Genomic DNA, 16,179 nt, shown 5'->3' with positions numbered 1-16,179 from the left:
GAGTTATTTGGAAAGACTCGTTATGATTTTTAACAGTACTCTGGTTAAGTATTTTGTCTTTCTGTTACTGTTTAAAAGAATTTATATCAGGATATTTCCCCCAGGGCTAGTTTACCTTCAAAAACCTAAAAAAGCAAGAATAAACGTAGTCCAAAATGCTCCCTTTCTCTCACGTTAATGCTGGCCTTTAAAGCCTTCCCCCTTTACTTCACCCTGAATGTAAGCGGTCATGGTCCAAGACTAAAGGCCTCAGAGAGGCACAGAGCAGCTCCTCCTGTGTTTACGTGTTTACTTATTGTTTCTAATCGTCCCTTTAGTTCTTCTCTCTCGCGCTTTAATGCGATTATTTCCGGTTCCGCTCGGTCAGAGTCGCGGGTCACCCAATCCAACCACGACCTCCCCTCACATTAATGACATTAATTAGCATGCTGGATGAAAAACAAACAACCTATAATTAATATCCAAACTCTGGTGCATTCTTTCAAGGCAAACCAAATAGGGAGCGACAACCTTAGGAGGCAAATAAAAGGCCAGCTTATTAGAATGATATCATGTGATGTACCATAATAATAATATCTGTCAATTAGCTTGTTTAATGTTGGGCTTCAATTTTTGACTAATTATACATATATTTTGATAAAGGCTTAAGTTTAAAAACTTGCAAAGGTAAGAAAAAACATACTTAATAGTGAAAAAAATATATTTTTATCATGCCATAGGGCGACTATTTGATTAAAAATGATTGAAAATACAATAAATATTTTGAAAATTGAAATACAAACGCAAACAGACACGATAGAAGTTATCTCAAGAGCCTGACTGTCACTTTAAAGTTAAGCATTTTTATACATTTGAAAAATATGGATCAAGTCCACCTTACATTGCTCTGAATTTTGCTCAAATTGTGTCAAATTTACACACCTGGATTTTTTGAAGTCCGTCTATCCCTTACTGTAAAGCTTACGAAGTTACCAAAATAAAAGCTTGTGTAAAAACTTTTTCTCATAATAGCTCAATACAGTCTTTCTTTACAGCTTTAATAACCTTAACATCATGCTGCCTGGTTGTGCATACAGAATCAACTTTGGGGCCTATAAGGGATTAAGACGAGCAGAGCCTACTGAGGATACAAGGCATTCCCCCTTAGGCAGTGGAGCAAAGACTGAGTCTAGACTGTTCCTTATACATCCAGCAATATAACTCACTGACAAGAGGACCTCTTTATTCTCCTTAGCTGTGTAATGAGTGAGTAGCCTACTGTTGGTTAAAATTGGCACTCTGTAGAATTTGTTACATATTTATTTATGTATATAGGGCGTATAATGACATCGACACAGTTCCACGTCCTTTTTGTGGTATATCACTTCATGTTACCATCAAAGTCGACGTGTGCATCATGACCAAACTCGGTCATAAATGATTTCCTCGTTAGAATTGTCCCCTAATGAATAAAAGTTAAACAGTTAGAGCTCTTATTTTGTTTCCCGTCCCCACAAACAAACATTAGCATCCTATTTATGTTCTGATGTCGTGGGCGCGAGCCGGAGGTCAGGGTCGGAGTGTTGCAGCGCGCGGCGACAAGCAGAGCTAAAGGGTCCCTGTCTCGTGCTTTGTTCCGCACGGAGTAAGTCTCGAGGCTGCGCGTGAACCCTGAGACCTGCAGCTGTCTGGAGGACAGAGGCGAAGGAGAAGTTTGAAAAATGGCTTATAGACTGACTGAAAATGTCTGCAGCTCTGTGGAGTTTTGGGCAGACCTAGAGGGAATTTATTTGTAAATCTTTTTTTTTTTTTTAGTGAGAGGAAAATGACAGACTGGTGAAGGGATTCACTGCAAAGCTGCTTCCTTTTCGCTTTACGCGGAGCGAGATTTCACGTCTCTTTTCCTTTATCATGATATTGCTTGGCGTGTTATAAACATATGGTTAAAAAACATATGGGATGAAGGAAAGTATTTTTTGGATTTTATCCTTAAAAGTAAAGCTTTGCCCTCCATCTCCAGACACAGGCCTGTTTGAAATTTGGCTGTAGACACTCTATTAGAATTCGTCTCTATCTTGTGCTTGACTCTGTCTATACTCTTTTGACTATATATTTAATTTTCTTGATGTTTATTTATTTTTTCGCCTCTCTTTTCATGTAAAAATGACTTTAGGCATCAACCAACACTGCTGTATGCCATCTGCACTGTTTTGGGGGAGTGTACTTTGATGAATCAGTGTAAAAAGAGGTTGAAACATTTTTTTTTTTTAACTTTGTTTTTGGATTCTTGTGTTTTTGTAAAATGTTATGGTCAGCCAAAAGATACCAGAGTTCACACAGAGCAGGTTCTCTATATTCAAGCAGACTGGAAACCCTCAGCAAGTCTGAATGGCTGTAAAAACCACGTCCCTCGTGAATATGTGCTTGCTTTAATAAAACGGAAGAGCCACAAAGAGCGCACATGTTCAGGAAACCTTGACTGTCATTGTTCCGCCACAGCACCAAGTTCTCGATGAGAAGTGAACAAAGCGTCGAATATCAGTATGAGTGGAAATTTTCAGTTGGCAAATTAATATTTAAATGAAATGTTCACAGGTGTATGTGTCTGCGAACAATGCGAGGCGAGCACCGGAACTATCCGTTTTGTTACAAACACTTTGCGCACAGTGAGCGCAGAGGGAAGGTGAAGACTTGATCTCAACAGCTGAGCGGTGAAGGTGAAGCTGTAGCTCAGTGTGCTGCACCTGCAGCAGTCTCCTCCGTGCGTAATGCGTAAAGTGCGCCCTGCGTAACAGGTGTATACAGGCAACGGAGGAGAGAAGTTTGGGGAGACTCGCGTGGAGGCTGCCTCAGAAGAGGATGAACGGACACGCGCGGAGTAAAGATGCCTTTTCCTCTTGTTTAGAAACAAAATTGCTAAAACTACACTGTCATCACGCATAAATGTTAACGATACCGCCTCGTGCACCCCACAGGAAATGAAACAAACATAAAAGAGGGGAAGAGTGGGGGGAGAGAGAGAGAGAGAGAGAGAGAGAGACAAGGGGGGGCGGGAAAGTTTAGTAAAGTGGAACTTGGTAACAGATGCGAGTGAGGGGGGCGCGGCCCTGCAGGGAAAGGGTGGAGGTTTGATGCTGTGTGTATGTCTGCATCAGCCGTGCGCGGGCGTGTGCACGCCAATGAATTTGTGTGTGTACGCTCGCGCAGGAAAAAGGACAGGACATGAGCGCACATCGAGAGAGCGGCTCTTTTTTACTCGGCGTGATCATTTCACGCTTCCCCCCGAAGCCTTTTTTCCACCTAAAGCGTTTAGTTGCAGCTGACTGAACACTTGCAGGGAGTGCGAGAGGGAGCGGAAGGGTCGAATTATTTCAGCCTACAAGTCGCCCCAAAAGTACTGTAGGACGAGAGAAAAAAAAAAAAAAAAAGAGGGGGAGAGGAAAACTGTGCCAAGGAGAGAGGGAGAGAGAGAGAGGGAGAGGTGGACACTGGAAAAAGTTTTTGTTCCTTTCCTTTTTCCTCCCGTCATCGCCTCCCCCTGTTCTTACCGGGCAACATGGATCAGGGGCCCAAGAGTCCTGTGCTGCGGCTGGGGAGAGCAGGTAGGGTCACACCCGTTCAGCTCAATGGAAATGAATACTTGTGTGTACAGATTTGTAGTATTCGTGGTGTTTATATGATTATATCTGCTTGCGTAAAACTTAAATACAAGTTTAGAAGTTTTTTTTTAACACATGAAAGTTTTTTAATGCTTCTTTTTAGATTTTTTTATGAGGATTCTTGAGTTTTTACAACTTCTACAAAGTTTTGTTAACTAATCCTCAGTGAGGACGTGGGCTATAGAAGCTCAGGGAGTTTTATCTTGTAAAGTGAACTTAAATCTCACTTTTGATTACTTTTGACTCCAAGTTTGTGGGCCACTGATGGAGTCAGGATTTTTAGCGGGCACTTTGACTTTGGAGTTTTTGCTGTCTGGTCTCTGCATAAATGATAATGTGGGTGGATCATTTTCCAACTTTATTTTAACACACATTTTTGCTGTTTTAAATGTTATTTCATGGTCAGATGAGCTGTTTCATTTTTTATTTTTTATTTATTTTTTAAGTTATAAAAGGGGCCAAACTTTTTGTGTGAATTGCTATCATGTTCTTCCTCAGATAAAAATGAATTTTATTACATTTGAGGACTTATCTTTTTTTTTTTTTTTTTTTTTTTAAGACTGTGGTGTGGCGTGGCAGACATTTGCGCTCTTGTCGTGTTTGCAGATCAGTGAGGACTGCTACTATGTGAAATCAGGATCATTTTTCTGCACTTTTTGGATCTCAGGTTGAAGCTGATTACTCTAAAGTAACCTTTAGAGTAATCAGTCCGTGCCTCCTTTCCTGCATGTCTGCATGACTTTATTCAACAGGTTCATCTGCTTTAGGCCTATTCATAAACCAGCGGGGTCTGGTACAGCGATGGATCAGGCCATCGACCTTGTTATGGCACCCAATGGTTATCACATCATTTCATATTGCTGCCTGCTGCGTCTGCATTGATAAAACGTCGTTTGTCATTAAGAAACGGTGGGCAGGTGATGCACTGAGCAAGAGCATTGTGCTTTGTGGTGATTCCCCCAGTTGCCTGGCTCTGGGGCTGTGGTTATGCAAGACGTAAAATCAATGTTAAAAATTTTCTTAATGCTTTGCGAGCTCTATAAAAATATTTCTAGAATGTTATTCGCACAATATAATCGTGTAGTAGTCGTTTTTCTTGTCGAACACGTTGTCTCATAATGAAAATACATCAGTCTGTGCCTGGCCTGCTATGTAAATTGCTTATCAAAGTAAGCCTATGCCTGTAAGACAAATAATGCCCTCTTTGCAGTCTTTTGTGGAGAGTGGGCCTTACCCTTGATATACTCTGAATACTGTTGGATTTGTGTCAATTGGATAATAACCCTTAGACCGCAGAGGAAATCAGAGTTTAAAGGAGGCCCTCCCCTGTTGGCTTGGGAAGTCTTCAGGGCCAGAGGCCTTCACCTACTGCCTCTCCATTTTACTCTCACTTTTAGAGACGTGCTCTGGTTACAAAGGAGCCACCGTGAGAATGAGCGTGGATCTAATGAGAGCCCCTCTCTTCCCGCCCCGCAGGTTGGTCGTGCGTAAAAGTGCGCAAAGGCAGAATCTTTCACTGAGCAGGGCCGCTCTTTCTATCTGTGCCTGACGAGATGTGGGGCAGTGGGGCTGGCGTTTAATTATTACTTTAATAAAGGGTGAAAAAAGACAGTTTTAATCATCTGTGATGTTATACGCGCGAAATTTAGTCTTTGGCCTCTGTATATTTTAAGATGGACTTCTAAAATAATCCAAATTTGGATTTCCTGGTGCGCACACGGTCAGATTTCTCACCGAATGGCACTATTTTGCTGCTCATGTTTCACCTTCTTTCAACACGTTCTGCTTATAACTCCTGACTGTTTCAGCCTCATATAATATATTCATTATTTATTCATATTTTGGATTTTTTTTCTGCCTCAAAGTCGTCACTATAAAGGCATTAGTATAACGTATGGGCCAAATACGCTCCCTAATGTTGCGTCAGTCGGCAGAGAGAGTGAAGAGGAGAGGGAGGGGAGAAAGAGAGAGATGACCTCACATGGCATATAGCCTACATTCGTTTTGACCTGAAGTGCCCCATCAGAACAGGAGAAGATCTGATGTTCTGACCAGCAGTGCCTCGTAATCCCACTGACACATGACAGACTGGCCTTTTACGCATCATCATCATCGATACAAATGATTACAAATTGATCCATGTGATTAGGCCTGAAAGAGGAGAAGGCAGCGAGTGTGATTTACCTGCCTGTGGGAAGTCTCTCCCCGGAGTCCATATGATTTATTGAATACTTTTTTACGACTTTTATATTTTATAAGCAAGTGCAGAGTTAAGAAGAGATACGGCAGCTTTCTCATTATGTTTACAGTCAGCGGGCGTGTAATAAACGAGCTGGTGGAGTTAACATGCGCTATTAATTTTTCATTGCTTTTCCGTTTCGAGGCTCGCACGCTAAAAAAGCAAAACAGCCGAAGCCTTTTTTTGTCATGGTGGATGGAGGGAAGGAAGAGGAAGAGGGAACACTTAGACAACAGCGATGCCTCCAATTTGCCTCCAAATGATTATCAGAACTCCACCACATTCTTACTAATGTTTAAAAAAGTCAACGCACCCTCTTCCCTCCCCCCTCTCATCCTCCCATTTTCCAAGGTAATGAAATATGGTAATGGATTTGGACCCCCGGATTAAAGTCGTCCTACCCTGATGGAAGTTTCCTCCAAAATTTCAACCCTAAAGCAACAACAATTTGTATACATGATTGATTGTGTTTGGAGTTTTTAATTGCTTATGTATTTAATTTGCAAATCGGAGAGACAAGGGCGACGACTGCAATTTACTTCTGTAGGGAAGAAAGCGCTCGTGTCGAAATCTCAATAAATAAAACAGACTGTGGGTGCGAAGGGAGAACGAGCTCAATCATGAGGATTTTTTTCTAAAAATAAAAAAAAGGACCTAAAATATGATGGCTTTGCGTTTCGGCTGGGGGGGTGGGTGCATAACTGGAGCCATCATGGGCCAAACTGGATACTCTCCTCTATCAGTGGTACTTATTTATTTATCTATTTATTTATGATGCCCAAAAAAGTTATATATAAATGGGGTTACATTTATTTCACATTGTGAGATTCGTATTAAAATAGCAGTTGGTTTTTCCTCTTTGTGTCTGTTCCAGCGGTGCCAGTCTTTTGTCCCGTGTCCCCACACTTCCCCTCTGTTAGTTCTATGAGGCCTGAGCTCAAGGCCCATGCCTTTATTTTTAACCTATTTCAGCCTATTTTTCTTCCACCTGATCTAAGTTAAATGGCTCATTTTTATTAGAAACAAAATCAATGTTGCTCTGTGTGCCAGATTTGTTTGAGGCCCTAATTTATGAATACTCAGGGAACAGATGTGAAATATGAATGAGGATTAGCGTGAATGTTTCAAGGTGTACTCCGGTGTTAGTGGATTAAAGAGCAGAGATACTGAATAAATGCAGATTTATGAAATCAGATTTGATGTTCAAGATAGAAAATGGAGTTTATTAGTAGCTTAAATCACAGACACAGAGAAAGGCCTTCCACGCTGCTTGCTGAGCACTGATTTGTGTTTATATTTAGGTCAGTTTGTGTCACATTAGCTGCACTGACCCTTTAAGTTCAAGTGCTGATGGTAAAGTTTCTGCATTGTGCTTTTGCGCGTGTGCATAGCTGTGCGCGTGCGTAAAGGCACTCTGTTCAAAGTTGGACGCCCCCTTGTGGTTCATCCTGTACACAGTCTCACCTTTGACGCTTTCGACAGAGTAAGACCCCCCAAAATAGCTCTGACATATGATTTAAAGCAGAAGACAAAGAAGATATGCGTCACCTTTAATGTGTGGGCGTCTGTGAGTGATCCACTTTATTACTTTTGGTTGTTTTGACAGGAGGCAGAAACCAATAAATCAAAGCGAGAAACCCAGAAATAAAAATCAGACACTGAATTAACTCTATAATATTATACATTGACCTTTACATGATCGGATGCATTGCCTTAAGGTACATCAAAGCTGTAAGTCCTCTGAGGATAAACCTGGAAATAGCCCATAGAATAAGATGGAAATTGTTGTAATTTTTCTTTCTTCTCGTGTCACTGTAATCACTCTCTTCCAAAGTTGTGTTAAGCAATGATATCTTTAATGGTGCTGATTAACAGGCATAAATCGCTGGTAATTGCTCTAAACGTTCGCGCACGTCTAAACAGCATGGATTTGAAATGATTAAATGTCTAGAAAAAAGGAAGAAGGGGAAATAACACTTTTTAATTTGGCTCATGCTTTAGGCTATTTGTGTGTTTAATATTACAGGGGCGAGGCTCAGATCTGCCCTCTGAAATCAGGTGGGACGAACATGTAATGAATCTCTCTCTCTCTCTGAGTTTAAATGCGGAGCTCGCCAATTGCATTTCATTAAAAAGCACGTCCGTTTGGATCCGCAATCAATTAGGTGATGAGTGGGAATACATGTTTCATATGCTGCTTTATCACTATTCTCCCCAAAGCGTAAGATTTATAACATTGTGGAGAAGGGGGGAAATTACACAGGAGCAATTGTTTTCATAACACTTAGGCCTACAAACTAAATGAATAATGCTTCCTGTTTAAAGGGGCAGTTCTCCCGAAGAGTTAGAATGTGTAAAGTCTGCTTAAGGAGTGAAAGTTTTAATTTCTCTTTTTTTTCTCCCCTTTTTTGATATGGACAGACTGTTCCTTCGTTTAAAAGCTTGCTGCAACCTAAGCCTCATTTTACTCAATTAATCATCCTTTTAATATTGACTTGAATAAATCGAGCGCAAACGCGTATAAAGGCATTAACTTTCTTACTTCGTTAATTGAAATTAAACATATCATCATCTCACTCCCCGAGCCTTCCGTCGCCTCATCAAGCCCCCCTATTGGTTGACGTGCAATGCACGCGGGGCGTTATTGGCCCACGGGACGAGTGCCAGCCAATCACCACGGTCCTCCTCTGGATTCTATCTGGGGGTTGGCAGTGACGTAGAGACAGCGCTCGTACCGTGATTGGCTAGCTCTGTTGAGAGTGACGGGCAGCTGGCCGGCGCGTGTAGGTTAGGGTTCCAGGGGGTTGGGAGCGCGGGCGCTGTCCGCACGAGAGCTGGTTCTGAAACGCCGCGTGCGCCACCGTGGACGCTGGGCGCAGGAAGTCTATCTCTGAATACTTAAAGAAACGTACTTCTGCTTTTTAATATTTGGCGTTTTTGGCACGACAGCAGAAAAAACTCTCTTTTGAATTCGGACAGGACTGTTTTATTTTCACAAGCGAAGAAAAGGCGCTTGAAAACTCAGACGTTATAAACCGGGGTCCAGTAGCTGCTACGCTCGTGCAGAGTCCTGGTCCACACTGAGGGGGGACGAAAAATCAGTGAGACCAAGAGCTTTGCTGCAAACAAACAGGATAACAACTCTTCCTCCAGCTTCAGCAGCTTTTACTCACGCCAGAGAGAGTTGTGTTTTTTTTTTATTTTTTCTGCTGATGAATGCTGTTCTGTAATTTTTTTGTTCGTTTCGTATTTTTGGCACGGACATGAGACTTCAAGATGTGAGCTGTCCTCCGCTCTCATGCGCTGTGTTGATGGAGATTACCAAGTGTTAATGTGAAAACAGCTGCCGAGGGCGGTTTCTGACAGGAAGAAATGTGCACGAAAGAACCTGGGAGAAACAAATCAGTGGATCTGTAGAGATTATTTTTACTTCCTGATTTTTTAAAAATTATTTTACAATTTTTTCAGCTAATTGAAAGGGGGGAGTTCAGCCCCCACTGGTGAAGTCGCAGTTTAGGGGTCACGACCAGCGGACCGAGAAGAAGAGAAAGGGAGGGAGGCTACTTTTTAAGCCTTTCGCTTTTTTTTTTCTCTGTAGAAGTTTGAATGTGTTTCTGTTGGACTGTGGGGACCTGGTGTAGACGACAAACCGAAGGAATGAGTTCTGTAGCAGTCGTTTCCCTCCACTGGTTTTGGGGACGCCAGCAGAGCCCCGGTGTGGTGTCCCGTCCCCACGAGGAGGGAGTCCGTCTCTGATTCACATTTTTGACGCCATTTCTTTTCCCCAATTCCACCTGAAAATCACACTTTTTATAAGCCTTTATTTTCATTAATTTTGCTTCAAAGTCAAACATTTCGTTTTTGTTAATTTTCGACTCCCTAGAAAAAAAATCCGACCCCCCTTATTTAAAGGAACTGTCTCTTTTTTCTGTTTCGGAGCTTTTGGTGTGTCAGTGAAGTGACCGGCTGAAACGGGGCGTCCGGTGGCTTTTTTAAACCCCTTGTATCGTGACTATCGGGGGTCCCCAGTCCCACTCTAGTGATGGAGATTCACTGTAAACACGACCCGTTTGCTGCAATGCACAGTAAGTTTACACGTTTATAATCCCCATATCTACATGAGTCCATCTGCCCTGAACTGAGACAACCCCCACATCATCACCAACTCTGTGTGCATATACAATAGCATAGAACAGCTGCAGCATACACAGAAAAAATGTCTACATATACCTTATTTCTTAAGTCCCCAACGAGGGCAGCGTTACGCTTTTTTGATATGTAATTGATTTGCATTAATTTTAACGCTCTAAAAGCTGCTGACTGCAAAAACTTGCTTTGCGAGTTAATAACCTCTTTCTGTGCTACTACCTATTATGGATAGCTAAATAAAGTTGATTTCTACATTCAGGTCAGTCTTGATATTTATAGTTTTGGTGCATGGAAAAGTTAAAACCAAAATCATCCTTTTTTCAGCCATCCTTCATCGTTTGTGCAACATTTACATTATTATCATCATTTTATTTTAAATCTATTTTTTAAAAGTCCCTTGTTAGCAAGTTGAAAATTAACTATAGTGATTTTTAAATTTTGAATACGTCGTCATTTATGGGAGTTTGCTGTATTTATTGTTTTCTGTGCACGCTGCTTTGTTGTGTTGCCCTCGTCGAGCGAAAGAGAAGGTGCAGGGGTCAGAGAGAGAGAGAGAGAGAGGGAGAGAGGTTAACAAAGCATGACTAAAAGCTGAACTTGATCCACAAACGCTGACAGCGTTTCTGCTCGTATAACATGGTTAGACGGACACACAGGTCCTATAAGATGCTAACAACAACTACGAGGTGAGACTTTGTTGACCCCTCCCTTGAAGGTCATGCAGGTTCAGCCTCTCAGGGTGCAGGTTGTTGCTCAAGGACACTCCAGCAGTGCGTGGTGCTTCATTAATGGAGGAACTCTTCACTGTCATGGCGGGCCTTGGTTTGCTGTCTCACTCATGTTAAACGGTTTAAATTTGATGTTTGAAAATAGCAGGCTTTCATGGCTGATAATTTAGGCAGCTATTTTCTCAAGAGTCCGATATGAAGGCCTTAAAACTAGCACATAAGTTGACGAAAACTTCATTTATTTTTTACTTTATGAAAGAAAAATATCTTCGTCGAGTCAAATATTTGTTAGCTTCCTAGCCTACTTATGCTCTCCCTCTGCCCTTAAACGCCTTAAAAGCGTGTAATAGATTATGCTTTGGGCCTATAGTCTATATTTTCCTGCAATTTGACCCCAGAGAATACAAAGTCTGTGACTGACACAGGTTCCCACGGTGAGTTTTCCTCCTCGAATAAAAAAAAAAAAAACTGCGCACACACACATATAGGCCTACACACATAAAACTAGAACGAATCCCGTTTCCTCTTCTTTCACGCCGTTCGACCAAAGCCAATGATCCGCGCTGCTGCCGGTAGCAGCGCAGCTAAAGTTATATATGTCAGAGAGCGGAGACGCTTTAAAACGATTACAAGTAAAAATGTCAGAGAGAGAGAGAGAGAGAGGGAGGGAGAGAGGTCGCGAGGAATCAACTGTGACGCGTGGAAATGTAGTTTTGAGAGTCACTGTGGATGTTCTCTGTGCCTCTTATTGCTAGCTTAACACTTTCATACACGTACATGTACGGTTAGTACGTCTGCAGTTTTTGTAGGTCAGATTTTTAAAAATTGTTTTAAATATATTTTTATCCCTTTTACGTTTTTATTCTTTAGTTTTTTAAACATATGCTGCATGTGCTCGCCTTAATGCTGCTATTCTAATCTATTTTTCACACAATGAACCCTGCCCCCCCTTTTTTTAAACTCTAGTCAAGTTTGCTCTTGACTTCTTTGTAACTGACCATCTCAGTGTTGTTTTGTAGTGTAACGTATATGACTTATAACTTTGATAACTCAGCCTTTTATTGCACCATTAGCAATAATATGTAGCCTATGGCCTGGGCCTGGCAGTGATGTTTTAAAAATGTATAGCAGATAATTGTGATGATAATGAGCTGAATTTCATAATCACATATTGTAATGGTAATGACAGCATGCTGAATATAAAACAGGCCGTGGCCTACCTTTAGTGATCCACTCATGAGATAGATAGCCTGAAGAAATATAAGAAACTAAAAACAGTTATAAAAGGGAATTGAAACCATGTTTCTGCAGGCTAAACAGCCCATTAAATCAAACTTTATCTACACCTGCAGTTGAAAAAAAGCAAAGAAATGTTTGCCTAATAATTTATACAGCTTTTCCCTTTAATGAAATATAAAACTTGGCTTCAGGAATGTGTGAGAATAAGGCTTCTTCCATTCTAAGATAACATTTTATAAATTTCACGCTTTATTAACAAGATTTCCTGGGTCCCCCTTCCCCTTTAAAATATAACTCTTTCACCTACCAAGGGAAAAATAACACTCCACATCCAAAACGCCTCCCTGCCTGCCACATCTCTCACATCTCTTCTCTGTTTGCTCAGGGAATGTGCTTCATCTGTATTCTCGCAGGCAACTTTCCAAACAGGTTTTCAGCCAAAAGTCATTTCTACTTCCCCTTTCTTTTTCTGTGCTTTTTTTTTTTTCTTTACGTGAGAAGAGAAGAGAACCGGTGGCATTTTGTTACGATATTTTCTTGTGCTTTATTTTTGAGTCGTCAGGCCGTGACGAGGCAGATGAGAGATGAAGAAAGAGAGAGAGACATAGAGGAGAAATGTAGCAGGAAAAGAGAGAGACACAGAGCCCTAATGGACCTTATTTTCTGGATGGAGGAGCTTGAATATATTCTGCTTTTTATCTCTGTCATTTTTCCTCTTGGATACAGTGAATCAATCAAACATTTAAGAAGGTGCAGGGCTCTTAAGTCAGCTCCTTTTAAAGTTAAATAAATAAAATACTATGAGGATGCATAATGAGCCCCGCTCCCTTGGCTGTCTGTCTCTCCGTCCCCTCTCTGACTCTGTGTCTGTAGGATGAAAATAAAACTGCTGCCTCTGCCAACAGTTTCCTCCTCTGCCTCTGGAGACTGTAGCTTCTGTTTTTTGACCCTTAATTTGGCAAAATCTTTGTATCTCATTTGCAACAAACCCTCCCTGAGCTAACGCTGATTGAATTTCTGGGAGCAAGTGGTTAATTTGTTTGGTCAGTGTGATGAATTACTGGACCTTTGTCCCTAAACTCACACAGCTGTAAGGAAACTCAGCTCCTGAAGTCTTCCAAATATGCTTTAAAGCCAAGAAACGGGATAGATCCCTCCCGGACTACTAAGACTATTTCTGTGTAAGATAAAGATAAAAACTGCAAGATTACAATAAAATGGAGTAAAGTCTTTAAAATGCAACTTATACAACAACATTCTCAGAGAATTATACCCCAGTTTCCGATAAACAAATGCCTTTATAGAATGTGTAAGTTATTGCGTTTGTGGCTATCAGTATTTATAGGCACAGAAAATAAATTTCCACACATAATCCCCATAAACCGTCCCAGAGAATGGTGAGAGTGCGGACGCCTAATGCCAACAGTAAATACACAGATAAGTGAATAAATAGTTATCTGGAAGGTTTTTGTAGGTCACAAGCCTTTCCTCTCCGTCTCTTTGCAAAGCAAGGGGTATTTCATGCCCCGACCCAGATAGGAGAGGTGAAAGGAACCATTTCATTTACTCTTATCTGAGAAAGAGGGGGGAGAGAGAGAGAGGTTGGGGTGTCTCGGCAGATACCTGTGCTGACTGAGAGGGGACGTAGGTTTCTATAAACGACCCTGCAAAAACTGTGTCTTTTATTCACAGAGAGGCTCCAGGACGTAATAAAGAGAGGAAGAGGCAATAATGCAGTGACACAACTACACAAAAACATTCACAGAGAGCGATGGAGAGTCTGGGAGTGGAGGACTTGAATTTGGCTCATGTAGGTCAGCGGGCGTCTGAAAATGTGCTTTCTCTGAGTGTCAGGACACAGTGGGACATTACAGTGTCAGGACTTTTCTGTGAAGTTGCAGGGATTAGCCACAGTCAGTTTTTCTTATTGATTTTTTATATGGATGCACATATACACAGGAATAGCTATGACAAAAGTTGAGTTTAAGGCCAGGTTGAGCTAAACTTCATATCCCAAATTCAAGACCTTTGCTGCACTTCATTTTTTTTTTATAAACTGTAAATGATTCCAAATATGTCAGGATAAAATTGAGTAACAGCAGTGGCAGAATGGGGTTTCCCAAATGAGTACTAACTTTACCTGAATATTAAACCTTGATATTATACTAGTAAAGATGAAACCTGAGTCCTAGATACCAAGTATCGGGTCAGTTTTTGTTTAAAACTAACAAAAATGGAAGTGAAGCAAATGCTTTTAAATTCAGACCTTGTGCAGGGGGCTTGCCTACAATGTTTGATGGACTAATTTCTCTCCTATACACCTGCTTGTGAAAAAGATGTATTTTTTAAGGATTATTTTGGTCTTTTTCTGCCCTTCATTAGACAGGACAGCTTCTCTTCACATCAAAATCCACCAACAAAAGGCTCATACACGGGAAAGCCATGTAATCATAACACACCAATGTCATCATAATTACAACAAATTTGTATTAAAGTACATGTAATCCAAAATGTTCTGCTTAAAAATAAACAGGTACATATGTAGTGAGGCTCCACTATTTGGCTTCCTCTCAATACTTTTTTCCACTCTAAAACCCTGATGAATTAGCTTCTTTAATCTGCGATTGCAATGACTGATATTTTTGCATTTAGGTGCATCAGACAAAACATATATACATATATATATATATTTTTTTTTACAATTGTTTAAGAAAAACATAATGTATTAAATTGCCTAAAACTCAAATCTCAGTGAGTGTGTTTCCTTGGCTACATTCAGACTGCAGGCCTTAATGCTCAATCCTGGCTGTTCACACTGCAATTCCAAAAGAACAGAATAATATGAAAGTGGCCCGAATCTGATTCGAAAAGATCACATTCAGCTGTTCACACTGTCAGAAAAAAAACTGATGTGAGTCACATATGAGCCAGTATAATCAGATTTGGGTCACTTAACTGCAGTTTTAAAGTAGACTTTAAAACATTATTTCATTACACCTAAATGAATGTCAAGTTAATCATCAACAGAACAGGAAAATGTGACTTATGTGTGTTCTAATGACATATCAATATAAACATAATTTTTCAAGACACTCAAGTAATTATTACCTGCTGCACTGGCCGTGTTCTCCATAATGGCTCTAGATTCATTAACATAAAGTTTTGCAATTCCATAAATTTAGTGCACTTCTTCCTCTGAAAACAGGTCAAGTTCCACATATGCTGCATCCCAATTTTTCAAAAGCACCTGCATTAGGCCCTACAGACTGCTGCTATGTCCACATTTGTCGGACTCCACTCCCCCAGTTCTCAGAGCTGTCTGTGATTTGTAGAGTTCAACTCTGATATGAAGCAGCTTCTGCAGGGTTATTTCCCCCTCTAGATGTTTAAAAGACGGTGTGTAAGCTCAGTGTTTGCTTTCCATGATGAAGTCATGTAGATTCGCTGCATTGCCCTTTAAATTCGCCTCTCCCACCATAGAAATACCTATAAAAAGTCTGAAAATGTAAGAACATGGTCATGAATTCAGCAGACGGCTTCTTCTTTACTTGAGTTATTTTGATGATGAGTGTAAAATACGTTTTAGGCAGCTGACTCGATTATTTTGTCTTTATTTTGCAGTTTATTTTGCAATTTACTAAACCGGGGTTCAGCCACATTTCATGGACGTTGCATTTAATAGGACTCTATATATTTCTGTCTTAAGTGAGGAGTGATTGCTTTTTTAAATGGCAGCATCTCCATAGAGTTTTCTCCAAGTAAAAAAAGTAATGTGGGGGTTTAAATCAGCTGTTTAGAAATAGCTCTGTTTGGTTTCACAGAAGGAGGCTTCATATTTCTGCATTCATGCAAGCAGAAGGAAAATCTGTGTGTGTTTATTTCCTCCTTTCACACTGGTGGAGGAGAGATGAGGACAGCGGGACAGGTTCAGGGGACAGCTTTGTGTTTGAGGGGGTATCCCTGCTAGGGAAATGTGTTTAAAATCTATTACCCCCACAGCTAGGATTAGTGTGTGTGTGCATGTGTGTGTGTTTCCCCTAAAGACGTAATCACTATGGTAATACAAAAGCCAATGGATTATGTGTTAGAAAAAAAATGTGGTTGATTTATAGTCTGCCTTTGGTGAGATATGTACATGTACAGTAAATACACACAGATGGGCTGAGAGCGAGAGAGCATGCTGCCA

At 40.8% G+C, this 16,179-nt stretch overlaps 1 protein-coding gene across 5 annotated transcripts in view; it reads left to right on the top strand.

Moving 5' to 3' along the window:
* Positions 1-3,232: 3,232 nt before the first annotated feature.
* pax5 (paired box 5) overlaps positions 3,233-16,179 on the top strand; it is a 75,765-nt gene continuing 62,818 nt past the window's right edge. For 3 of the 5 annotated variants that reach the window (XM_041785793.1, XM_041785794.1, XM_041785791.1), the window contains exon 1: positions 3,233-3,581. In XM_041785793.1, coding sequence (XP_041641727.1) covers positions 3,536-3,581 — 46 coding nt within the window. In that variant the 5' untranslated portion in view covers positions 3,233-3,535. Of the gene's footprint in view, positions 3,582-9,515; positions 9,963-16,179 lie in introns of those variants that run through there. The other 2 variants (XM_041785795.1, XM_041785792.1) reach the window with 1 other exon arrangement.

This window comes from Cheilinus undulatus, linkage group 4 (assembly GCF_018320785.1).
Source record: "Cheilinus undulatus linkage group 4, ASM1832078v1, whole genome shotgun sequence".
NCBI classification, from domain to species: domain Eukaryota; kingdom Metazoa; phylum Chordata; class Actinopteri; order Labriformes; family Labridae; genus Cheilinus; species Cheilinus undulatus.
The sequence above is the reverse complement of the archived record's forward strand: the minus strand, read 5'-3'. Positions and strand labels throughout refer to the sequence as shown.